General features: G+C 33.2%; 1 protein-coding gene across 2 annotated transcripts in view; it reads left to right on the top strand.

The window, feature by feature from the left end:
• The window catches only part of CtBP (C-terminal binding protein), a 93033-nt gene extending 79609 nt beyond the window's left edge, over positions 1–13424 (top strand). Inside the window, exons 5-11 of one of the 2 annotated variants that reach the window (XM_085953638.1) lie at positions 4690–4821; positions 4971–5170; positions 5275–5374; positions 6532–6662; positions 7962–8175; positions 11529–11830; positions 12119–13424. In XM_085953638.1, the coding sequence (XP_085809764.1) occupies positions 4690–4821; positions 4971–5170; positions 5275–5374; positions 6532–6662; positions 7962–8175; positions 11529–11830; positions 12119–12184 (1145 nt within the window). In that variant the 3' untranslated portion in view covers positions 12185–13424. Of the gene's footprint in view, positions 1–4689; positions 4822–4970; positions 5171–5274; positions 5375–6531; positions 6663–7961; positions 8176–11513; positions 11831–12118 lie in introns of both variants that reach the window. The other variant, XM_085953637.1, reaches the window with a different exon arrangement.
• Positions 13425–21677: the final 8253 nt, after the last annotated feature.

Here is a 21677-nt window from a genome sequence, read left to right as displayed (position 1 = left end):
ACTTTATCAAGAGTAGCAAATTATCATAAAAAATTAGGATCAGAAGAGGATTGGTTTCTTAAATTTACACAAATCTTCGGAACAAATTGATCATGCAAGTTGAGGATTTACTCTACAATAACAAACCGTGGAAGTCCCCAAACAATATTTATTACCTTTTCAAATATCGTCTCTGTTCTGGCAGAACACACTAACTGGAGAATACTAGTTTTGAGTAATTTGACTTTGAAGTTGTTAAAATGTTTGAAATGGTCAATCGTGTGAGTTTATTAAGTAATCGTAAAAAGGATGACTTTAAAATAGAGAATGTTTATTTATTAAAAAGGTTTCCAGACGGTAAAGTTTGAAATAAGGAACATTTTGGTATAACTAACTCAATATGTCATTTTTTCGAATTAGTGTCTTCTGCCAGAACAGTGACGATATGTTCTTTATCAGTCTCCCACGAGTGCATGTTAGTTAGTAGTATAGTATCTCGCATTCGAACTACTCGCGAAATGAATCCTTTTTTACTCAGATGTGTATGCCTTTATGCATGCAAACGTTAGTAGAATGTTCATAAATTAAATCAGGTGAAAACGTTAATCCGCGTTACTTTGATGTGCCTTGCAGGCAGGCACGGCTTCAAACCAGAACTGAAACAAAAACCGGAAAAACCGTTACTTTTGTCAGAATGAAAACTGGAACCGAACCGGAAAATAATATCAGTTTTTTCAGTTCGGTACATGAACAAAAACCAAAAAAAAATTCTGTGACTGGGAAAAAAAATACATTAATACGAGGGTGGGTCAATAAGTCCTTAGAAAAGCCGACAGGTGGCGCGACTAGTACTGTAAGCGGTTTGTTTTCATGCAGCGGCACTACCGATTCAGTATGCTGCGAAGTTTCAATCAGATTGGTCGGGTTGTTGTGTGTTTCTCGTACATTTAAAAAAAAATTTGCTTGTGGAAAATGGAAAAATGGAAAATGGAGAAAATTGAGTTTAGAGCTGTTAATAAACATTTTAATATAAAAGGGTTAACAGCAAAGGAAATAAAAAATGAGTTGGATTTAGTTCACGGCATATCTGCTCCTTCACTTGCAACTATTTATAACTGGTTAAATGAATTTAAACGTGGTCGTACATCAACAAAGGATGAACCACGCCCAGGACGTCCTGTAGAGGTGACTACACCAGAAATGATCAATAAAATCCACGATATGGTGTTAAGTGACCGAAGATTAAAGTTGAGTGAGATAATTGAGGTTACAGGGATCTCAAAAGGTAGCGTCATTTCTATTTTACATGACAAATTGGGCATGAAAAATATTTTTGCAATATGGGTGCCGCGTTTGCTCACAGTCGACAATAAACGCAATAGGGTGGTGGCCTCTAAAGCCCTGTTGTCACTCATGCAACGCAATCCGGATGAATTTTTTCGTCGCTTTGTGACTGTAGATGAAACATGGATACACCACTATACTCCCGAGACGAAAGAACAGTCAAAGCAGTGGATTGCGAAGGCAAACCATGTCCAAAGAAGGCGAAAACCGTAAAATCAGCTGGTAAGGTTATGGCTTCTGTATTTTGGGATGCACGTGGAATTATTTTCGTTGACTATTTGGAAAAAGGAAAAACAATAACAGGGGATTATTATGCATCTTTATTGGACCAGCTAAAAAACAAAATTGAAGAAAAACGGCCTCATTTAAACAGGAAAAAAATCCTCTTTCATCAGGACAATGCCCGTGTTCACACATGTTTACGATCAATGGCTAAAATTGAAGAATTGAAGTTCGAATTGGTCGACCACCCACCGTATTCGCCAGATTTAGCCCCCAGTGACTTTTTCCTTTTCCCAAACTTAAAAAAACGGCTAAGTGGACAACGTTTTTTTTCAAATGAAGAAGTCATCGATCGGACAAATACTTATTTTGAGGACCTTCCGAAAACTTATTTTTCTGACGGTTTAAAAAAAATTGAGAAACGTCTAACCAAGTGTATTGAGCTCCAAGGAGATTATGTTGAGAAATAAAAAAAAAATACAAAATTAAAAACTGTTTTAATGCTTTTTTCTAAGGAATTATTGACCCACCCTCGTACTATATTGACTGAGAGTATTTGCTGTAATTTGAATTTAAATTTTAATTGATCTAAGTTTTGTAATATTTTATTTGAGTAATTTTTTGCGACCTGTGTTTCACTTTTCAGCATTGTCAGGCACTGCACAATGTGTGTACTTTTTGTCAATGCGGGTTTGATATCGAAGGACCCAATGGTTGGGTGTATGGCTCTATGAATAACCATTCCTCGTAAAAAACAGTCCGATAATATAACTCATCTTGCACAGCCGTCGGCCCAAATGCTCCCCGCTTAGAAGTGACGCTACATTTCAAAAACAGCCTTTTCCTCGTGTACACGTTCATGAAGGTGAAAGTTTGTATTATTGCGATTATAGAATGTTTTAAATTAATAAGATCCACATTATTAGTTTTCATGTAATTTTCATAGATTCTTCAAAAAATGGATTTTTTATATGGACATGGCTTAGTTTGTCACAAAATCAACCAAGTCCGCGCGGACTTGGTTTATTTTGATATTTCCGTGGCAGCCATTTTACTAGTTATAATAGTGTCATTCTTCTGGGCTGGACTTAGGAAATGAAAAAGGGCGAAATTATAAATAAATGTTGATGATACAATAAAGAAAATTTTCTCAATATAATATTATTAACTTTAGAGGCGTATGCATAGAACAGCAAACTACATTCAAGCTATTTAAGGCTATACTTCAGTTGAGGCATGGTCTAAAAAGATCGTGGCTAGGCGATGCGCGGATTGTGTAAATGACGAGTGCCGAGCGAAATATAATTTGTCATAAAAATCCAACATGCGTCCATTTAATGTTATGTTTATTGTTATATTACTAATAATAATATAATATTCACTGACATGTTTTCTTTTTTAAGTACACACGTAAAGTTTTTTTAGTAATCTACACGATTTAAGAATATTTTCATCCGACGCCATGACTAAACAAATCGACGTGCGGACACCTCGACTATCCGTGTCCGATTAGCGACTAGTGAGAAATTTCGTCGCACCTACTATTGAAAATTATTTGTCATTTCACTGAAGTACTACACTCTTAAATAAACATGCAAGAGTAATTATTATTAAAATATTTAAATTAATTAAGGAGTAGGTAGGACGTGTGTTTCTTTTTAATAAGTACAAAGGGTTCTATGACTCTCGTAAATTAGAATTGTACAAAACCAAATTTATATTCTCAGTACTATGACTAAAAATGTCAAATGCGACCCTGCTTGACACCGGACGCTTTTTAGGATGCAGGTTAGACAGAATAAATCTTACTGATTTTCCCTTCCTTTGGCGCGTTTTGTCGATTCTGCCTTAATTATTCGTTTTCTCGCCTTAGCGGGGGTCACTTCCGATATTTGAAACATTATTTTTATTAATTATTTCTATTAAAAAATGTCGAAAAATACACTATTGACACTCACTCACTCTACGGTTCGTAAACAACTGAAGGCCATGTTGTTGTAATCGCCTTCACTGATTGGCCTGAATGGACATGGTTGAGTGTGATATAATTTTATTACTTCAGTGGATATGGGTGAGTTTATCTTTGGCTTCCATTTACTTATTATACAGACGAATTTGGATGGTTTTGATAATGCAAAAATGTTAGAAAGCAATAGTTCTTCCGCAAATTCCAAAAATACCTGAAGGTGGACTTGGCTGATTTTGAAATATAGCGACACAAGTACTCGTAAGCAATATTGTTTTTTTCACCCGGGGAGCTTTGAATTGATCAACTAATTGCGTACATACATATTCAAGAGAAAGCAAATTTTTTCAGCTCATAGTCAGTATGTTGAGGACTTTACTTGATCTTCAATATAAATGTATAATAAACAATAACATATCCTCTTCCTCGTAGTAACCATCATGACTTGAGGTCATGATTACTCTGGAATAGGTACTGCGGAACTCCGAATCAGCTTTCTTCAACTCTCCCTATCTATTCTCTGCAAGCTTTGTGGTTGATGCTATCAGTTTTCAATTTATTTTATCAGTGTTCCTATCTGGACCAGGCACATTGCCCAAAACAGGTCTAGGGCGATTCGGTGTCGAGACAACTGGGCGCTATGTAATCGAATGAAATTCGTAAATAAATAAACGTTTGTGAATTATAGATACTTTTAAAATATATATTTAATACTTATATATTATTTAATACTTAGTGAGAATTTAAATATGCACACGTAAATAATAATTTAATTATGCATTTATGTATATGTTAAGTTCCAACGAGAAGAGAGTTTTTTTATTTTTATATGAAGTGTCAGGCGTAATAATTCTCAATCCTCAATATAAAACATTATGTTAAGAGCAAAATCAATTAAAACTACCAAGTAGTAGATAGAAAGTTATGAAACTTCCTCGTTTACTTTCTGTATCAAATCGTAACGAACGTCTATCTATTTCATTCAACAGTACGGCGCCCACTTTTCGTGGCGTCCAGTTGTCCCAGTGCCCCAAAACAATTGACTTTTGAGGCCTTCTGGGCCACGGAGAACAGTGAGCATATTATTTCAATTTTAGAAACAGGTGTTAGCTATAATATATAATAAAATACTGATTGTCTCATTGGCAATGTAGCAATAATGTATTTTTTGATTACAGGAATTGCTGTTTGCAATGTCCCCGGGTATGGAGTAGAAGAAGTAGCGGATACAACCTTATGCCTCATCCTCAATTTGTACAGGAGGACATACTGGTTGGCCAACATGGTTCGAGACGGGAAAAAATTCACAGGTTACTGCAATTCTATATCTATTACTATATTTTTCCGCTATTTCATTGAATTGTATCACATAGTAAGTAATTACAATTATTGTAATTGTATAAAATCGTATGGTCGAAATGTGTAGGATAAATTAGTAATTTTTTTATTAATTTCTCAGGTCCAGAGCAGGTGCGTGAGGCAGCGCAAGGGTGTGCGCGCATCCGGGGTGACACGCTGGGTGTGGTGGGCCTCGGTCGCATCGGATCCGCCGTCGCCCTCAGAGCAAAAGCCTTTGGATTCAACGTCATCTTCTACGACCCCTACCTGCCCGACGGCATCGAAAAGTCCCTAGGTCTCACCAGGGTCTACACGTTACAGGTCAGATTTCTAGCGGCACCATTACCCGCCTATACGTGAATGAAGTACATTTTACGGTATGGTGATATTTAGAAAATTATGTACATATAATATTTTTTTTTTAGGACCTTCTTTTCCAGAGCGACTGTGTCTCTTTACACTGCAGTTTGAATGAACACAATCATCACCTTATAAATGAATTCACCATTAAACAAATGCGGCCAGGTCAGTATTACTTACTCATTTTTCTCATAATTACTTTCATACAAAGCCATTGAAGAAACACTTCTTTTATATATGGATACAGCCTGAAATATATGAAATGAATATGTAGAAAGTGTTGCCAAGACCGATGATTAAATTTCCTGTCGTTTTGCATTGCAGATTCATTTGTAGCAAACTCACTAAGCAATTCAACGTAATTTTCGATGAGTTGGTTTCGTAAATTATTACTATTATATGTTAATGTAAAATCCTGGAAAACTAATTCGTTAAATGGATGGTATCGTTTTATTGATTACTACTTACTACATAGACTGACCATTTCAAACACAAAACGCTTGTACCAGACAGCTTAGACTGACTCAATTCTTGAAGAAGGCAACCAAAACACTTAACCATTATTATTTATAGTGTTTTGAATCAATAATAATGAAACATCAAAAGTGGGCACCTATAATTGTAACTATGAACGAGGTTTATAGACATTATCTGTCAATACTAATGTTTCTATGGCTACCAATCGTCATTTAGTCTTGTAAAACACCAAGTTCACAAGATTCCTTCTAGTCACAGTTTAACTATGTTTTCTATACCTACTACTAAATAATTACAAGATAAAAAGAACTTTTTATATACAACGTTTTTAAATTTTCTGTTGAACCATATAAACTTGACTTGACTAGCTTAAACGATCAAAAAAAATTGTACTTGACATGTAATATTGATTTCCATAGTAACGCACGTATATATTAATAATTTCGTTGCTAGGACCCCAGAGCCCTAGCAACCAATAATGGTGTCGAAATAACATTTCATACAAAACAGAATTAACTGAAAATGAATTCAATTCTACTTAAAGATGGCTAAAAGTATTAAAAAAATGCATTGGCATCGTGTTCTGATATATTCTAAAGGTTTCAAATGTCTAGCTAGTCGGGAAGCTAGTTAAAAATTGATTGCTAGATTTGTACCGGACAAATAAGAATACGAGCTAAGAAAAACATTGTAAAATAGTAAAATCAACGTGTAAATATACTTTTTGGTTTCCACCCCTGTTTGATTTTGTCACTGGTAGGAGATATTTTCAGTATCATTAAATTTGCACTCATACTTATTTCAATGTGTAAAGTTGTAAGATTGTATTTTAATATTTGTTATAGGCGCGTTCCTGGTGAACACAGCCCGCGGGGGCTTGGTAGACGACGATGCGTTAGCGGTGGCTCTGAAGCAAGGTCGCATTCGGGCGGCCGCCCTCGACGTGCACGAAAATGAACCCTTCAACGTATTTCAGGTGAGTTGTCATACAATTAGTAGTACATAATATTTTCATATTAAATGAATTGTGGTCCATTTACATAATAACTTTTTTTTGCTTTTCCTGTCTTTTTTTTCACCTTATCAAATCTTTCAATGGTTATTTATTAGTGTACAAATTATATAAGATTATGTGAATTGATCGAGAAATTGTGAATATTTCAATGTCCTAAAAAAAGAAAATAATCATTGTTTTTTTATTCAAATCATGATTTTCCAACATCAGCAGCACAACAACGAACCCGGGTTGGGTCCTGGCTTCCTCCAAATTCCACCTATCCCTAAATATGACGCAGTCATTGGTAGTTCCACCTAGCCAGCGAATTTTTAGTCTATCTCTTGTGCATCATATAAGATTGCTTGACATTAGTCTACTGGTAACCCTCGTTCATTGCAACGCCGGCGAGTACGAATTCGTTATATCGCGATTCATTTTTAATATTTTTTTGTTCCCCGCTTATTTTGACATGTGCCAAATGCCAGGAATCATCGTAATGAGTGAAATCAAGCATGTATGATAACATTATTTGACAGTTATTGACGAAGTGCAGACAGGCCATGCAGGGTACATATTAGATGTATTCTTTTTTTCAATACTGAACAAAATGAATGTGTATTGTCTTTTCAGTTTTATTGCAAAGTTAGATTATTTTAATTGTATGTATCATTTTGTTCTTCATTTGATTTGTTCATTAATAATATTTTCATTTTAAGTTGTTAGGTTTTTAAAACCTCCGTTGATCGTGACATTTTGCTTATTGCGACTGTTTCCAAATTGTATCACCCTCAATCTTCGGTTACCTGTATTTGATGGTTCATTATCATTCATACGGTGCACATGACCTAGCGCGTAATCTGAATAATAAAAATTTTCAGGGCTCGCAGAGTCAGTTTATGAGGCGTAGGTGCTGACTCCACAAGTGTTTTGTAAAGTGTGCTTTTCACAGCGTTCACACAGATAATAGGCAGGACAGTAGATGTCTTAATCAACATAAATAAAATTTGTTCGCTGACATGATTCTCCTTCCTCTGTGATAATACAAATCATTATGTCGGTTCCTGAGAGTCAAGATAGACGATACTGTTGACTGCACCAAACTTGTATGTACTGACGGCATGGCAATGATATCATTGCCATATACTGTGGCAGCCGCTGAGCTGAATAGGTTCATTAAATTTTGTGATGCGACTATAGGCCTCGATAACTGCATCCTGATCATTTTCTGTGATTCAAATCACATTTAGGATGTTATCTAATGGATTAATTAACTTACAGGGACCCTTAAAAGAAGCGCCGAACGTGCTGTGCACGCCGCACGCGGCTTTCTACTCTGACGCGTCGGCCACAGAGTTGCGTGAAATGGCTGCCAGCGAGATCCGACGCGCCATCGTGGGTCGCATTCCTGATTGCTTGCGTAATTGCGTCAACAAAGATTATTTCTTAGGGGGAGGCGGGGGCGCTGGCGGTCCCGTCCTAGGATATCCGGAAGGTAAACATCACAAACAATCTATTTTGCACATGCATATTGATGCAGAAATTACTGAGGAAATTCATTCTTCTAAATCGTAGCTCTTTATTTCTACTGATTATTGTGAAAGTACATGAATATGGCGTATGACTTGTGGGTGATCTAAAAATGTAATAAAATTATTGTTTCCTTATTATAAATTAATAAACAAATTTTGCCATGGATCATGGGTCCAAACCTCACACCTGTCACTTTCTTTTTTCAATGCCTGTTTGACTCAAAACAAGGACAGTGAATTGGGTGAATGGCTAACAAGTATTCCTCCCAAAAACTGTTTTTATAACCTACACTGTGGAGGGCCAGCCCTTATAGGGAGATAAATGTAATAGTGAACAAATTTGGAATTGTCTGACAAATTAAATAAACATATCGACTGTGGAAAGGCAAAAGGATTTAACCCTCTAACTAAATACACATTCTGTCCAAAGGATGTAAGCTGCAAAATGCCAAATTATTATCAAATTTTAGCTTTTAATTTTTAAAAAAGGACGCTTGAAATTTGCGTCCAGGAAAAAGGATTTATTCCACATCAATGACATTATTAGTCGTTCAAGTAATCTTATACGGAAAGGAAAAAGGCGTTATGCATCTTACGTTGCAAATGTATGAAAATAATGGTAGTTTTACTAAGCTCTGCCGGCCGACCGGGTAAGTTATGAACCAGAAGGAAGACTTAAGCCACGTACATTTCTCGCTCGGTTGTTTTGACAGTTACCACGGATTTCGACAGTCTCTTCATAAAAATCATTTAAAGCTAAACGTTGAGTGAAAATGGCATTAGAATGAAGCAAAATGATTCTTGAAAATATGGACGCAACAAATAATCCCGACAAGAACGGTTAGTGTTTAAAATTACATCTTGAAGTTTTTATATCACACACGAGAAGAGCTATTGTAAATTCTATCTATATCGGTATGAAACGGCCTGTTACAACTTATATTGTGTTTTAATTGTCGATTATCGATCTCTTATTCATAATATCTGAGAAAAGTAATACAATATTTGCTAATTAACTTAAAACACCGCCATGCGATTTATAGGTTATGTGATGTGTCAAAAACACTTCTCAATTGAAATTGTTTTCAATTTGCTTTAATTTACGATTAATATCAGTGTAGTGGACTAATATCATTATTATGCACTGCTTTATGTTAATATATTATAGTAATAACATAAATCGCAAGTAAAATGTACGTGTCTTAACTCTAGATATCTTGCTACCTACACCTACCTACCTAATTTTTATCAGGTAAAATGACTTAACCCTCATATTTATTAGTTTTTCTTCAATAACTTCATTATTTAATTATAGATTGGGAAAAAAAACACCAAATTATTAATCATCATGCACTTCAAGTTTGTGCCTATTTTATATTTAGACTTTGGCCCAAAATCATTATCAAAACGTTTTTTGTGCCTCCTGTAAAATTTGATTAGTGTGGATTAACTACTTTTGCCTTTCCACAGTCGATATATTTAGATGATGCATTAATTACTTACTGACATAGGATGGGCATATATATACCTGGAATAGTTTAGGAATAATTTATATTTCTGACATGTGCTAAGCTGTGTTCTGATAATGACATCAAGACAAAATAAGTTATTAATAGACAGTGTCGTGATTAACTAACTGATTTATGGATGTTACATAAGTCAAAGATATGCAGTACAGGTACGTCAAAAGATGGACAGCATATTCAATTTAACTAGGTATCTGATGTATAACTGTGATAGATTATCATAAAGCATTAAGATCAATCGTACAAAATTAATCTTTATTACTTTATTAAATGCACAATACTATTATAATAATAGCGACTTCATTTAAACATACTGTACGACAACATTATTTAGGCGACAACAGGAAGTCGCTCTTATCGCATATAGAATATTTCACAGTGTTGTCATTTTTTGAGAAAACATATCCCGCGAAATTAGGTTTTAAGTTTATATCAATTCTATTCTCAGTAAGTTTATAAGTAGGTACATTAATTTATAAGTCTAATTATTGTTCAATAAATATCAATAGAAATTTTTTTTCAAATAATTTCACCTCTTAATTATTACTATTATGTTAATTAATACAGCGTAATTATTGAATTTGGAAGGAAATGTATCATTGAACCCACATTAACTGATAATATTGCTGCAGGTATTTATTAATTAAATAACTAGAATACAAATTATGAGTAAAAAAGTAGAAGTGAAAGATATAACATATTCAATATTATATTGATGACCCAATCACATGTTTTATAATTTACAAATGATGTCTTTATATCGTATTTTTAGTAAAATTGTTGTAGAAACACATACTGTGAAAATAATTTTCTATAAATTAAATTATATCCACCTTACATAAATTTTAAAACAATATGTACCTACTTATCGGTTTAAAAATTAGGAAAACAATTAGGAAAAAATAGGACAATTCGTTAACTAACTAATGATCATTTATACTTAACTATTATACGTCTAAAAATATTAATAAAATAGATTACGATACACATAACTTTATAATATACAAACATAATTTCCAGTATTTGGGGAAATATTTCTAGTATTACAACACTGAATTTTGACATACCTGACAATGACAGGAACCCGTAATATGGGCTTGTTGAAAGTATTGTACAGGCTCGCCTTTTAAATACGACTCTGTTTCTTCTTCGCAATAAATCAAAAGTTTACTGATAATAATTCGAACATCATTTCGTATTGTTTTAGACATCTTTTGAACATAAAAAGCTTCAAATTACGTAAATTGATAGATGCGTCCAATACGAAGTGTCAAAAATGTAATGAAAAATTTGGGGGCGTTCCTAATTTGAAACCAGAAGTTCGATTAGCTGTATGTAGTTCACAGATTTGCCACGTAGCCAAGATGAAGTTGCCGGACAATAGATAGATGTATGTATGTATTGCTGGCAATATATCATCACGACAAAAATGCATAATACGTAAACACTTATTGTTGTGACAATTTCCATGCTCCTCATCACAATGAGCCAAGCAAGGGGAATGTACGCGGTCACTTATAGAGATCGACATATACATTGTGTGGCCCATGGCCAGCAAATGTTGGACGTACTTCGATGCAGTGCTGGTGTTTCTACACGCATCAAAGGACGCCACTTTTATTGTTGCGAATGATCAATGTATATGGTTTATGTTCGTGACAATAAATCCATGCATGTGTAAATCCTCAGTAAAACCACAATCGATTATCATATTAAGTAGTATTAGTAGGATGATATTTGGATATGATGAGAATGTGAGTATAAAACAACTGAAGTGTTTGATTTGTCAGGAATAAACGGCGGCTACTACGGGGGAGGCGGGGGTGGGGGCGGAGGGTTGCCGGTGCAGCAGGCGCACAGCACCACGCCCCATGAGGCAGGCAGCGCTGCAGGAGGAGGTGGTGGTAGTGGAGCCAGCGGTCCTCCAGTCGTCGGAGGAGGCGGCGGTGGCGGGGGAGGAGGTGCAGGCGGAGGAGGCGGCGGCGGTGTGGCAGGGGGTGGGGGTGGTGGTGGAGGGGGCGGAGTCCCTCCGCACGCGCCTCCCCCTCCGCAGCCCCCCCAGCCGCAGCAACCACCCCAGCAGCACTCCATTGTGAGTCAACTCATTTAAATTATAGAGCATCTTGTTTCCAAAAGCATAAGGAGTGAATAAATGTAGGTAAGAAGGTAATATTAAAAGCCATCCATAAATTTTCACGTTTTATGAAATTGTCTAATAACAAGATTGCGTTTGGAAGAGAATTTATTGTGTGAATTGTAAATAATACCTATATTCTATTTAGAAAATATTATAAAATAAATACTTTTGAAAATTCATCTTTTATATTGTGCACAGTTTTGTATCTATTTGAAAGTAATCATGCATCACGTTTTTTTCCAGCCGCTGAACGTGTCGGACCCATCAAATCATCATCCCCCCAAACCGGAGAGCTCTGACGTGCACTGAGACGCTTTGCCCGCCCGCCCATCCAACTACACCCTCTTTGCCACTAAACCACCGTACTCTCCTTACAACTCGCTCATGTATTATTGACAACACTTCGATCCATGAATCAGCTGGCCGCTCTTTACGGACGCCTTAAACGAGCTGTGCTCATCTATTTGCAGGCAATAAACACTTTAGGTGACAAAACACTTGTCATTCCTCGTCTCGCAGGCAATCTCATCTCCCAGGATTCTCAAATTGATTGGTAACGGAATAGCCTATTGAATGTCGTATTTAATATGAAAGACATCAGTGACAGTGGGAATAGAATAATAATTGAATATTATTCTGCTAATCTTTTCTTTATAAATGTTACACATAAATCAGCTCAAATATGATGTAAAAATCACGTGGAAAACTTGTAAAAGGTACAAATTTATTATGACATCGTTTTTCAATATTTTGAAATCTTTCCATGAAATTTTATTATTTCAAACTGTTTTAATAATTGTTACCCAGAAGGTTCAATAAAATTGTGGAATCATGCATCAAATTGATATTTAGGTGTATGTTTTTATTTGACTAAGATTTTTTAATAACATTTATAAGGTCAAGTATAAAAGTCATTGTTGAAGCGTGAGTCGGCTTATTTTCTTTTGAGGATTTTCCTTTTATGCAGGAAATGTATGCAGCGGGCCAAGATATATTCTTCAAAATGAATAGAAGCAAGAAGCAAGAGAGTAATAAAATATTAGAAGGATGAGAATAACTTATTAAACATTTAATTGATGAATTTCACACAGCTCTAGAGAAATTATAAATCTTTTAATGATTGACTATAAGTATATCCATTTATTATCATGAATGTTATTTTAGAAACACATGTGTTTTGTTTCAACCCGAGTATTGCTAACTAGAACATTTTCAATTCATTGTAACCCTGCGAAAAATAAATGACTCTCTTGAGTTTCTCGTTATATTGCAGTTTAATTTATGTACAGTACACCATCTATTAATTATCATATTTAAATAATTGGTTTTGTATTTGAGTCGATTTCTCTTTCTAGAACATAGTGGATGACATAATCTTTTTAAATTTTGATGAGGTCTGAAGAACAACTACTCTTTATTCTTAGTGAAGATTTCATTTGTGGACAATTTGAACGACTGTGGCTATCGAACATTCAATTTTCTTTTCGTATAAATCCATCTGTAAAGAAGAAATGGCATATTACGATAATTGGAAAAATTAGATCATAAGATATTGAAAAATAAACTTGAGTACATCTAGATGTTAAGCAAAACAATTGATTTAAATAATAGGTATAATTAATATTAATTATAAATTAGATCTAAGAAAGAGAATAAAGAAAAATATATGAAAACAGTATGTTATTATTGCTATGCACTGTGAGAATGTTGTTTCCTTTCATGTAAGTTTTTTTGCTGACAACTTTTGAGATACTTAATCGGAAATAATTTTTGTATTCTGTGGATAATAATATATTGGACAAATGCAATGCAATGCTATGCTACTGATTGACTTAAAAATACTTGTTTAGATAGTGACAAAATAATATATATTATGTTTATTCGAACATGCTTAAAAAATAACACTAGTGAAATGTAATGGAGACAGTTAGACTAGACAATTTTTCATTCCACAATCGAGCAATCTTGAAATCAATATTTTTTTCAGTGCACTGTCATAATAATAAGTATAATTGTGAAAAACTATGAAAAACCGGATTGATTTAGTTGGTATGTTTGTGCTCTATGGTTTACGATAATATAATAGTGATTTAAATGTTGTCAGTGATAAAAAGTGAACTCAACAAACAAATGGTGAACAATTAACAATGAAAAGGATATATTGACGGTAATTTTTTTATTGTGACTCGAGAGAGACTCATTGTTTTCGGTTCTGACAGCATTTCAAGCTTGTATTTCATATAATGTGAATAGAATTTTTTTGATGTTTTTTCCTCTTACATTATAAGGATGATTATTTATATATCATGTGCTATATAGCTAAATGAATATGATGAATGTGGTTTCGTTTGTTTATTGTGTGTGCTCCGATCGGTCCGATCACATGTGGTTGTATACAATATTACATTTTTATTTTCATTATGTATGTATATGCCACTGAAACTTTGCCCATTTACCTCCCAAGTTATATTTGTTTAAAACAAAAGTCTCTTCTTATCTCAAAAGCGCACAAGTAAATTTGCATGTGCGGATGAACTTTTGCATGTATGTTGACATAGTATCTACAGTATGTCTCCTTAACTGATTCACTAGTCAACAAACTGGTGGTTTCATTTCTTGGTTATGGGAAAGGTATCTCAATTCAAAAGAACAGAGCTAGTTTCATATCAGATGTTTAATATTATGTATGTAGATCGATAATGACATGTTTCATTCAATTTGTTTTGTACTTTTGATAATGTTTAATATTAATTAATCTAAGCATTTAATTTCTATTTTAGCACACTGAAAGCCATCCACGAACATCCCGACAGGGTTTTTTTTATGTATCATATTAGAAGTAACCCAGAGAGACCTTTTCTTTCAGTTAAAGGAGAAAAATTCGATAGGATTTCAATGTCACTTGTTTAATAAAATAGTGAAAGTGAATTTGTAGAATTTAATTCACTAATTATAATTGAACATGGGTGATCTTTTTGTATAAATTTTGAAAGAAAACATTTTGCTGGGTTACCTCTAAATGTTCTTTTTTATACATATTGTAAAGCATTTTATATTTCATAATAGCGGAACTGTTCAAACTCAATGGTGCATGTCTTTTCGTCTTTCTGGGATCATCGATCATTTTTGTAAAGAATATTTATTCAGAAGATAACAATTATGTTTCTCATATTATGATTTTAGTCCATTTAATAATTAATTTTACTCACCAAAAACAAATCTTATTTATATCTTATCCATGTCATAATCGTTTTATTTATAACATATTCACATTTGATTTTCAATGACGTTGATGGCTTAAATGAAAAAAAAATATTTGAGTGATGTATGGGTCAGAAAATTAAAATTCACCATCCCTTGAAAATGGCTTGGCATGCTTCAAAGAATTGATTACAGTTTCTTTTTTATATGTGTATACAATTTCACGATAAAAATGCGTTGATTTGGAAGAGTGTTAGCATAATTTTTTGTAGTCTTGGTATTTAGAAATAGGGCATTTTTTTTAATAATTGATAAGTCGACAGAGTGGAAAAGCCAATGGTGATTTAATTTTTTAACTAAGTTGTATTCGTTGAAAAAATGTGATTTAAATTTTCCACTGGAGCATTCGCGTGCAGATTTTAAAATTATTTTATTAATTGGGAACATTCCGTCTCATTTCACCATTTCAAAAATCATCTCTCGTCAAGAGTTCATTCCAATCACAAAGAAATAACCTTTCAAAAGTCATCAAGTTGTCAAAAAGAACTGCAATATCTATTTTACGTATCTTTTCCTGACAGCATATTTGAATAGTTACTCTGGGTTAATTGTTTATTTAAATCCAATAATAATTAATCAAATTGAAGTTGTTTTGTGGTTGGTGGATTTTTTTGAATAGGCATGCGAGTGCTCACCGATAGATAATTTTTTTTAACAATGCCTTATGTGTGGCAGTCAAAAGAAATTATATTTATATAATATAGAAAATAATATTGTACATATTTCTTTCTATCAATTAACATTAAATGACATTCGCTGTTTTGTACCGTGGAGTATTACATGAACGTGGTTTTAGAATTTTTATTTCTCAAATGGCATCAATCGGCTGCCTCCAGTACTCCTGTTGAGGCTTTCTCAAATTCTATTGCCCGGAACCTATTATGAGCATAATCCCAATTATTATTGAAATAAGTAAATGAAACAATACTTCAAGACTTCAATGTGTTACGATTTTTTGTAACTTTTAATAATATCCAATGAATCAATAATAAATATGTGTATGATGAAATTTTAAAGTGTGATTCGACAAAATATTTTGTATAATTTTAATTTAATCACAAATCAACTATTTCCAATATTAGTGTTGAAAACACAATTTAACCGTATCCGAATATCAATAGGGCGATTCTTACAGATATTATTAAAATGTATAGAAAATATTTTCATTCTCAACTGAAATCTTTTTTGATACATTTCATCTTATATTGTGAATAAATTAGCTGTAAGTGGATGCATTTTTAATGTTAACTGTTCATTTGCCGAACTGTTTTTTTTTTGTTCACGAATGAAGTTTTCCATACGAGGCAACGTTTAAAGTGTATTCTGGCAAGATAGGCGGTAAAGTTGAATTAGTGTTTTATTAATTAATAATTGTAATCTAAATGAAAAAAACTGAAGTGGGAGCGAGATTTGTTTTTTTTTTTGTTGGCATTAGCGATTAATATTGACTACAATAGTGTATAAGTAAAACTTGAAGAGAACAACAAAATAGTGAAAAAAAATAAAAGATTAAATCAACAGATGATTGTATAGTCTAGTATTTGATCTTCCACACGATACATTTGAAATAAAAGATTGAGCAAAAAATATCAACAAGTATTTTCTTTCATTCAATTTATTATTTTATCCCTACCACCCCAGAAGATACACAATACTAAAAAATTAATGGCATAGCATGACAAGTGTGTACTATGTAATCGAAGAGACATATCGATTTCTTTTTCTGAGATTGAGAATTTTTCATTAAAAATCATTTAAGGTAGGTAACTTTGGTCTGCATTGCTTACTCTTTATGTAATTACATATTTTGTGGGAAATTATTCAATTTAGAAGTTTGTCAATGTCCTATGAACTAACTGCAGTTAGTGAATTATTACTGTTTATGTGGTAAATAAAGAGAAAACATTGTGGATTGAAGCTGACCAAAAAAGATAATTTTCATAAAATTAGATGGCGGTTTTGAAGTTAAATAACTCAAGAAATTGAAAATGTTAGATATTAAAAATATAGTTTAGTGGTGCACAGCGAAGTTCTTGAATGATATGGATTATCTTGATGAACTAAAACTGCTCCTGATCTTCTCTCTGCATGGCCAAATTAAAACCACCACCTCGCATTTTCTTGTATGTGCGGTAGCCTTCTGTTTGGAGCGTTGCTTGATTTCCTGTCTTTAGTTTTGCCGCAGTAGGTGACTCCACGCTGCCACTGTCTCTTAGCTTCTTCCAAGAATAGAATTTCCCTTTGTACTTGTTCAAATCGATTGACAGTTTTTCCAAATCCAGCTTACTGTCACTCAGCTGTGTCTCTTTCATTCTCAATTCTGTAAATAATTAATACGGATAGAGTATGGGGTTCTTGTGAACAAACATTTTTGGAAGAATAGCTAAACAAAGCTCATGTCGCTTCTGGCCGTAAAACTATCTTGTGGGAAAACTGCCTAGACAGAAAGCTAAAAAATGCTCTTCGCTTTTGGACAGATTATTTTTTGGATTGCGAAACTATAATCTTACCCCATTACCAAAAATGTCAATTGAAAAAAATATATATTTTATACAAATTGATTGGTGCAGTGCAATTTGTTTCAATTTACAATGTTTTTCTTGGCTCAGACATTAAATTTTGTTTAAGGGGTGTCAAAAACAAAATGTACAAATTACGTAAACAATTAGAACGACTGACAAGTGAACCGCAGGGGGACAAACATTAACCACTTATTGGCTAAAATAAGAGATGGGCCACCAATCACGACTGGTATCTATGAAAAAAACGAAACATGTTTATTTTATCGTGGATTCATATTTTGAGTGTTTTACAGCGCTTGAAATGGAAAAAATATGAACCAGACCACTCAATAGTTTTTGAAAATTACTGAAATGTTTTCGAATTTTTTGTTTTACATATTTACTTGTGACATGCATATCTACCAAAGTAGGTAAAGTGTCGGTCGCAGGCTAAAATAAAATATAATTTCAACAAAACAAAAAAATGCAGCAAAAACTATTAAATGTGTGCAATTGCAACTGCAAAGTATTATTGACTTTAAATATTGTCATCCTGCATTCAATTCTTCTTTTGATAGTACCTATTATTTTCGGTTAACTCTTTAGTGCCAGACTCAATTGCTCATGTTAGTGTCACCTGTGTCCATATGGACACGCAATTATTGTAGTACTGTTTACTTTGCCTAATTGTTATTTTAAAATAACAATTTGGTTTATAAACGTTAGTCAGTTGAAATAAGTACACTGCTTCAATTGTTCGTCATTTGAATGAACTAGCTGACATAATAAAATAAATATCAAGTGTCAAAGTGGCCATTCATTTTATAATCACAAAAAGATGGACTTATGTTAAATTCTGATTTTTTCTGATTATATTGTTTCAAAGAATAATATTTCTGTCATTGAATGCATTATAAACGTGTGCAGTTTCATTATATGTAATTAGAAATGAAACTATTTTTGTTTATGTGGTGTTATTGCATAATCAATTAATACGTGTCCATATGGACACGCGTGCCACTTTACACTACAAATTTAAATTATGATTTGTTATCACTATATTTTTTATAAAATATATTAATCTCATTTTATCAAATTATTTAGTTTCTGGGATATGTCCAAGATTGAAGAAAGAGAAATGCTGGTAAACAATGCATTGGATGCACTTTATGAAGCTAGTGATGATGATAATGTCGACGAATATAATATTATTATTTATCTCATCACCGACCAAATCCTGTGGTTTTAACAGATGAGGATGGTGGTGGAACAATCGATAATTTAAATCATAGACGATTAAAAACAGATACACAAGTGAAATCTAGAAATGCAAGAACATAGATAGACCAATATGATATTTGACACTGCAACTGGAGATTCTACACGCAATTACACCTAGCTGCACAAAATATCAATTTTACGGGAAAAATGTGGAAAATAAGAACGCTGATGGATATTCAAAACTATGTACATCAAAATCAATGGTTCTAGCAGATATACGATTTAGTGGGTTAACCTTTTCCACTCGAATTTTTTTTTATAGGTACATACCACCCACTCGAGACTTTTTTCCGTAAAAAGCATAATTTCAATATAAAACATTTAATTGGTGAAAAAAATGTAAAATTTTTTTTTTTTTTTATTATTTCTGTAAAATAGATTTATAATGAATATGCTGTACTTATTTTTAGTTTATTTATAATTCTTCATTGTGTGGTATTTCACAAAGCAATCTCCAATATGTAATCCTGGCTTATCACAGAATCGTAATGAAATAGCGGTATGTAGAGAAGTGGCTATAAAGTGTAAATCGTCCATACATATAGTTATGACTGTAAATATGATCCAAATGAATTGCCTTCAAATACACTTGTAATATAAGCTGCCGTATCGTAAATTTCCTAAATTGGTTTCGGGCTCATAACAATTCATTCGCAGTGCGGTACACATTATCAAAAGATTTCTCAAAAAATAATAAATCAATACGTAATAATTTTCATTTGACTCATTAGAGCAGAGGGGGGCAAACTGTGGCCCGCCGAGTATTTTTTTGCGGCCCACCATCATTAATTGTACTTCTGATTACGAATAACTTTTTTACATATATTTTTTTTAATATTAACAATAGATTAAAATTTGAAGAATTTGTTGTTTCGTAAATGTATTATCACAGTACGTCTTCCTTGCGTCTCGTCTCACACTATGTAATCACTATTTTCTACGTTGAACATCGATTTCAATAGATATTGATAGTGTACCGACAGAGCTGCAACTTGAGGTTATTGATCTGCAGTATGACACTGATTTAAGAGAATTGCATCGTCGCGAAGAAATCTCCAAATTTTACAATGCCCTTAATTCAGACAAATTCGACCAACTAAAAGATTATGCAAGAAAAATGTTCGTTATTTTTGGATCAACCTATATATGTGAACAAACATTTTCGATCATGAACCTCAATAAAAATTCTTTACGATGAAATATCTCCGATGCTCATTTACAAGCAGTTTTGAGAATATCAACTACAAAATTAACACCTGAATTTAAAAAAATGTTCAAAAATGGTACAACAGTTTCATTCTTCTCATTATTTTTTTTGTAATGTTTATTTTTCGTGATAATAAATAGTGTATATCTAAAAATGGTATTTTACTTGCGGCCCGCCGCTCATTTTGAATTCTTTAATTTGGCCCGCCATCCAAAAAGTTTGCCCCCCCCTGCATTAGAGTATTTCACATTATATTTGTAAGGTACCGAATCGGCATAATATACTAGTAAGTATTGTCATCAAAAACAGTCTATTCAAATATAAAACTGTAAACTATACGAGACGCCCCTGCGCAAGCGAGAACCAATAAAAAATATAAACACACTTCAAAATCATGCGTGACAAACACTTCAGTTCACTCTAGTCTGGGAACATTCAATAAATAAAATTTATGTGACAAAAAAACATTGCTTGCAAGCGACGACCTACGAATAAAAAAAGATTCCGATAAAAATACTATGTTGAAATTACGCATGCAGTATTCTTTTGCCGACTTCTTTCTCAGATAAATGTAATAACCTATTATTATTTATTCTAACTTGATTGAAATCGCATTATAAAAATTTCTGAAAATATTACAAAAAATGACTTTATAGGCGTGCCGCCGCTACGGCGGCACTCAAGTAATACGGGAAACTTCTAATGCCGCCGATATGGCGGCACTCGAGTGTTAAGGGTTAAATTATTTTATTCAAAAAAATCGACGCTGTGACCGATTTTTTGAAAGAAAAAGAAACATCTGAAATTAGAATGCAGTGAAGAAAATGCAATATTAGCTTGTGTGTAATGTGTATTGAAAACTATCATACTTTATAATAATTCTACTAATAAACCATAGAATCAAAAAAAAAAATATGATAACATAAGTGTCACGCGTGTCCATATGGACACGGCTATTATCTCAAAACTTAAAAATGATATGAAAATTTTATTTTCACTATTCATTCTCTGTTATATTACAGATACATAAAAAATGTAAATAAACAATTTTTAAAACAAATAAAAATTCATGTCACACTATCAACAAAATTGATGTGTCGACACGTGGGGACACACCTGTGCCACTAATGAGTTAATATAAAATATTTTTATAAAAAGTTTGCATGTGTCTGACAAATTAAAATATATAGGGATGTGTAAAAAATATTCATAAAAAAAAAATACTACTGAAAAATTTCGTGGCCCCCCCAGGTGGCTGCAACCCATGAGTTTGAGAAGCAGTGCTACACAACAATATAGGTTTTTGAACACTTACCAGAGGTCAAAGACTTAATCTTTTCATTTTTCCGATTAAGTTCATTTTTTGTTTTTCCCAGTTCTTCCTAAAACAATAAAAAAGAAAGCCCATATTAGCCCAATGATTGCATGGGGTGTGCGATATTTGCAAAGTCACAACCATTCGAATCATTAAACTATTTGTTAAAATAAGTAATGTTAAATTTGCAATTCAAATGGTCGGAGGCCATCCACTGAAAACTTTACAGTTCATAAC

The sequence above is a fragment of the Rhyacophila brunnea genome, unplaced genomic scaffold (genome assembly GCF_057557595.1).
Source record: "Rhyacophila brunnea isolate RB1 unplaced genomic scaffold, BYU_Rbru_1.0 scaffold_4, whole genome shotgun sequence".
Classification (NCBI taxonomy): domain Eukaryota; kingdom Metazoa; phylum Arthropoda; class Insecta; order Trichoptera; family Rhyacophilidae; genus Rhyacophila; species Rhyacophila brunnea.
Note: the sequence above shows the minus strand (reverse complement) of the source record. Positions and strands in the feature narration are given on the sequence as shown.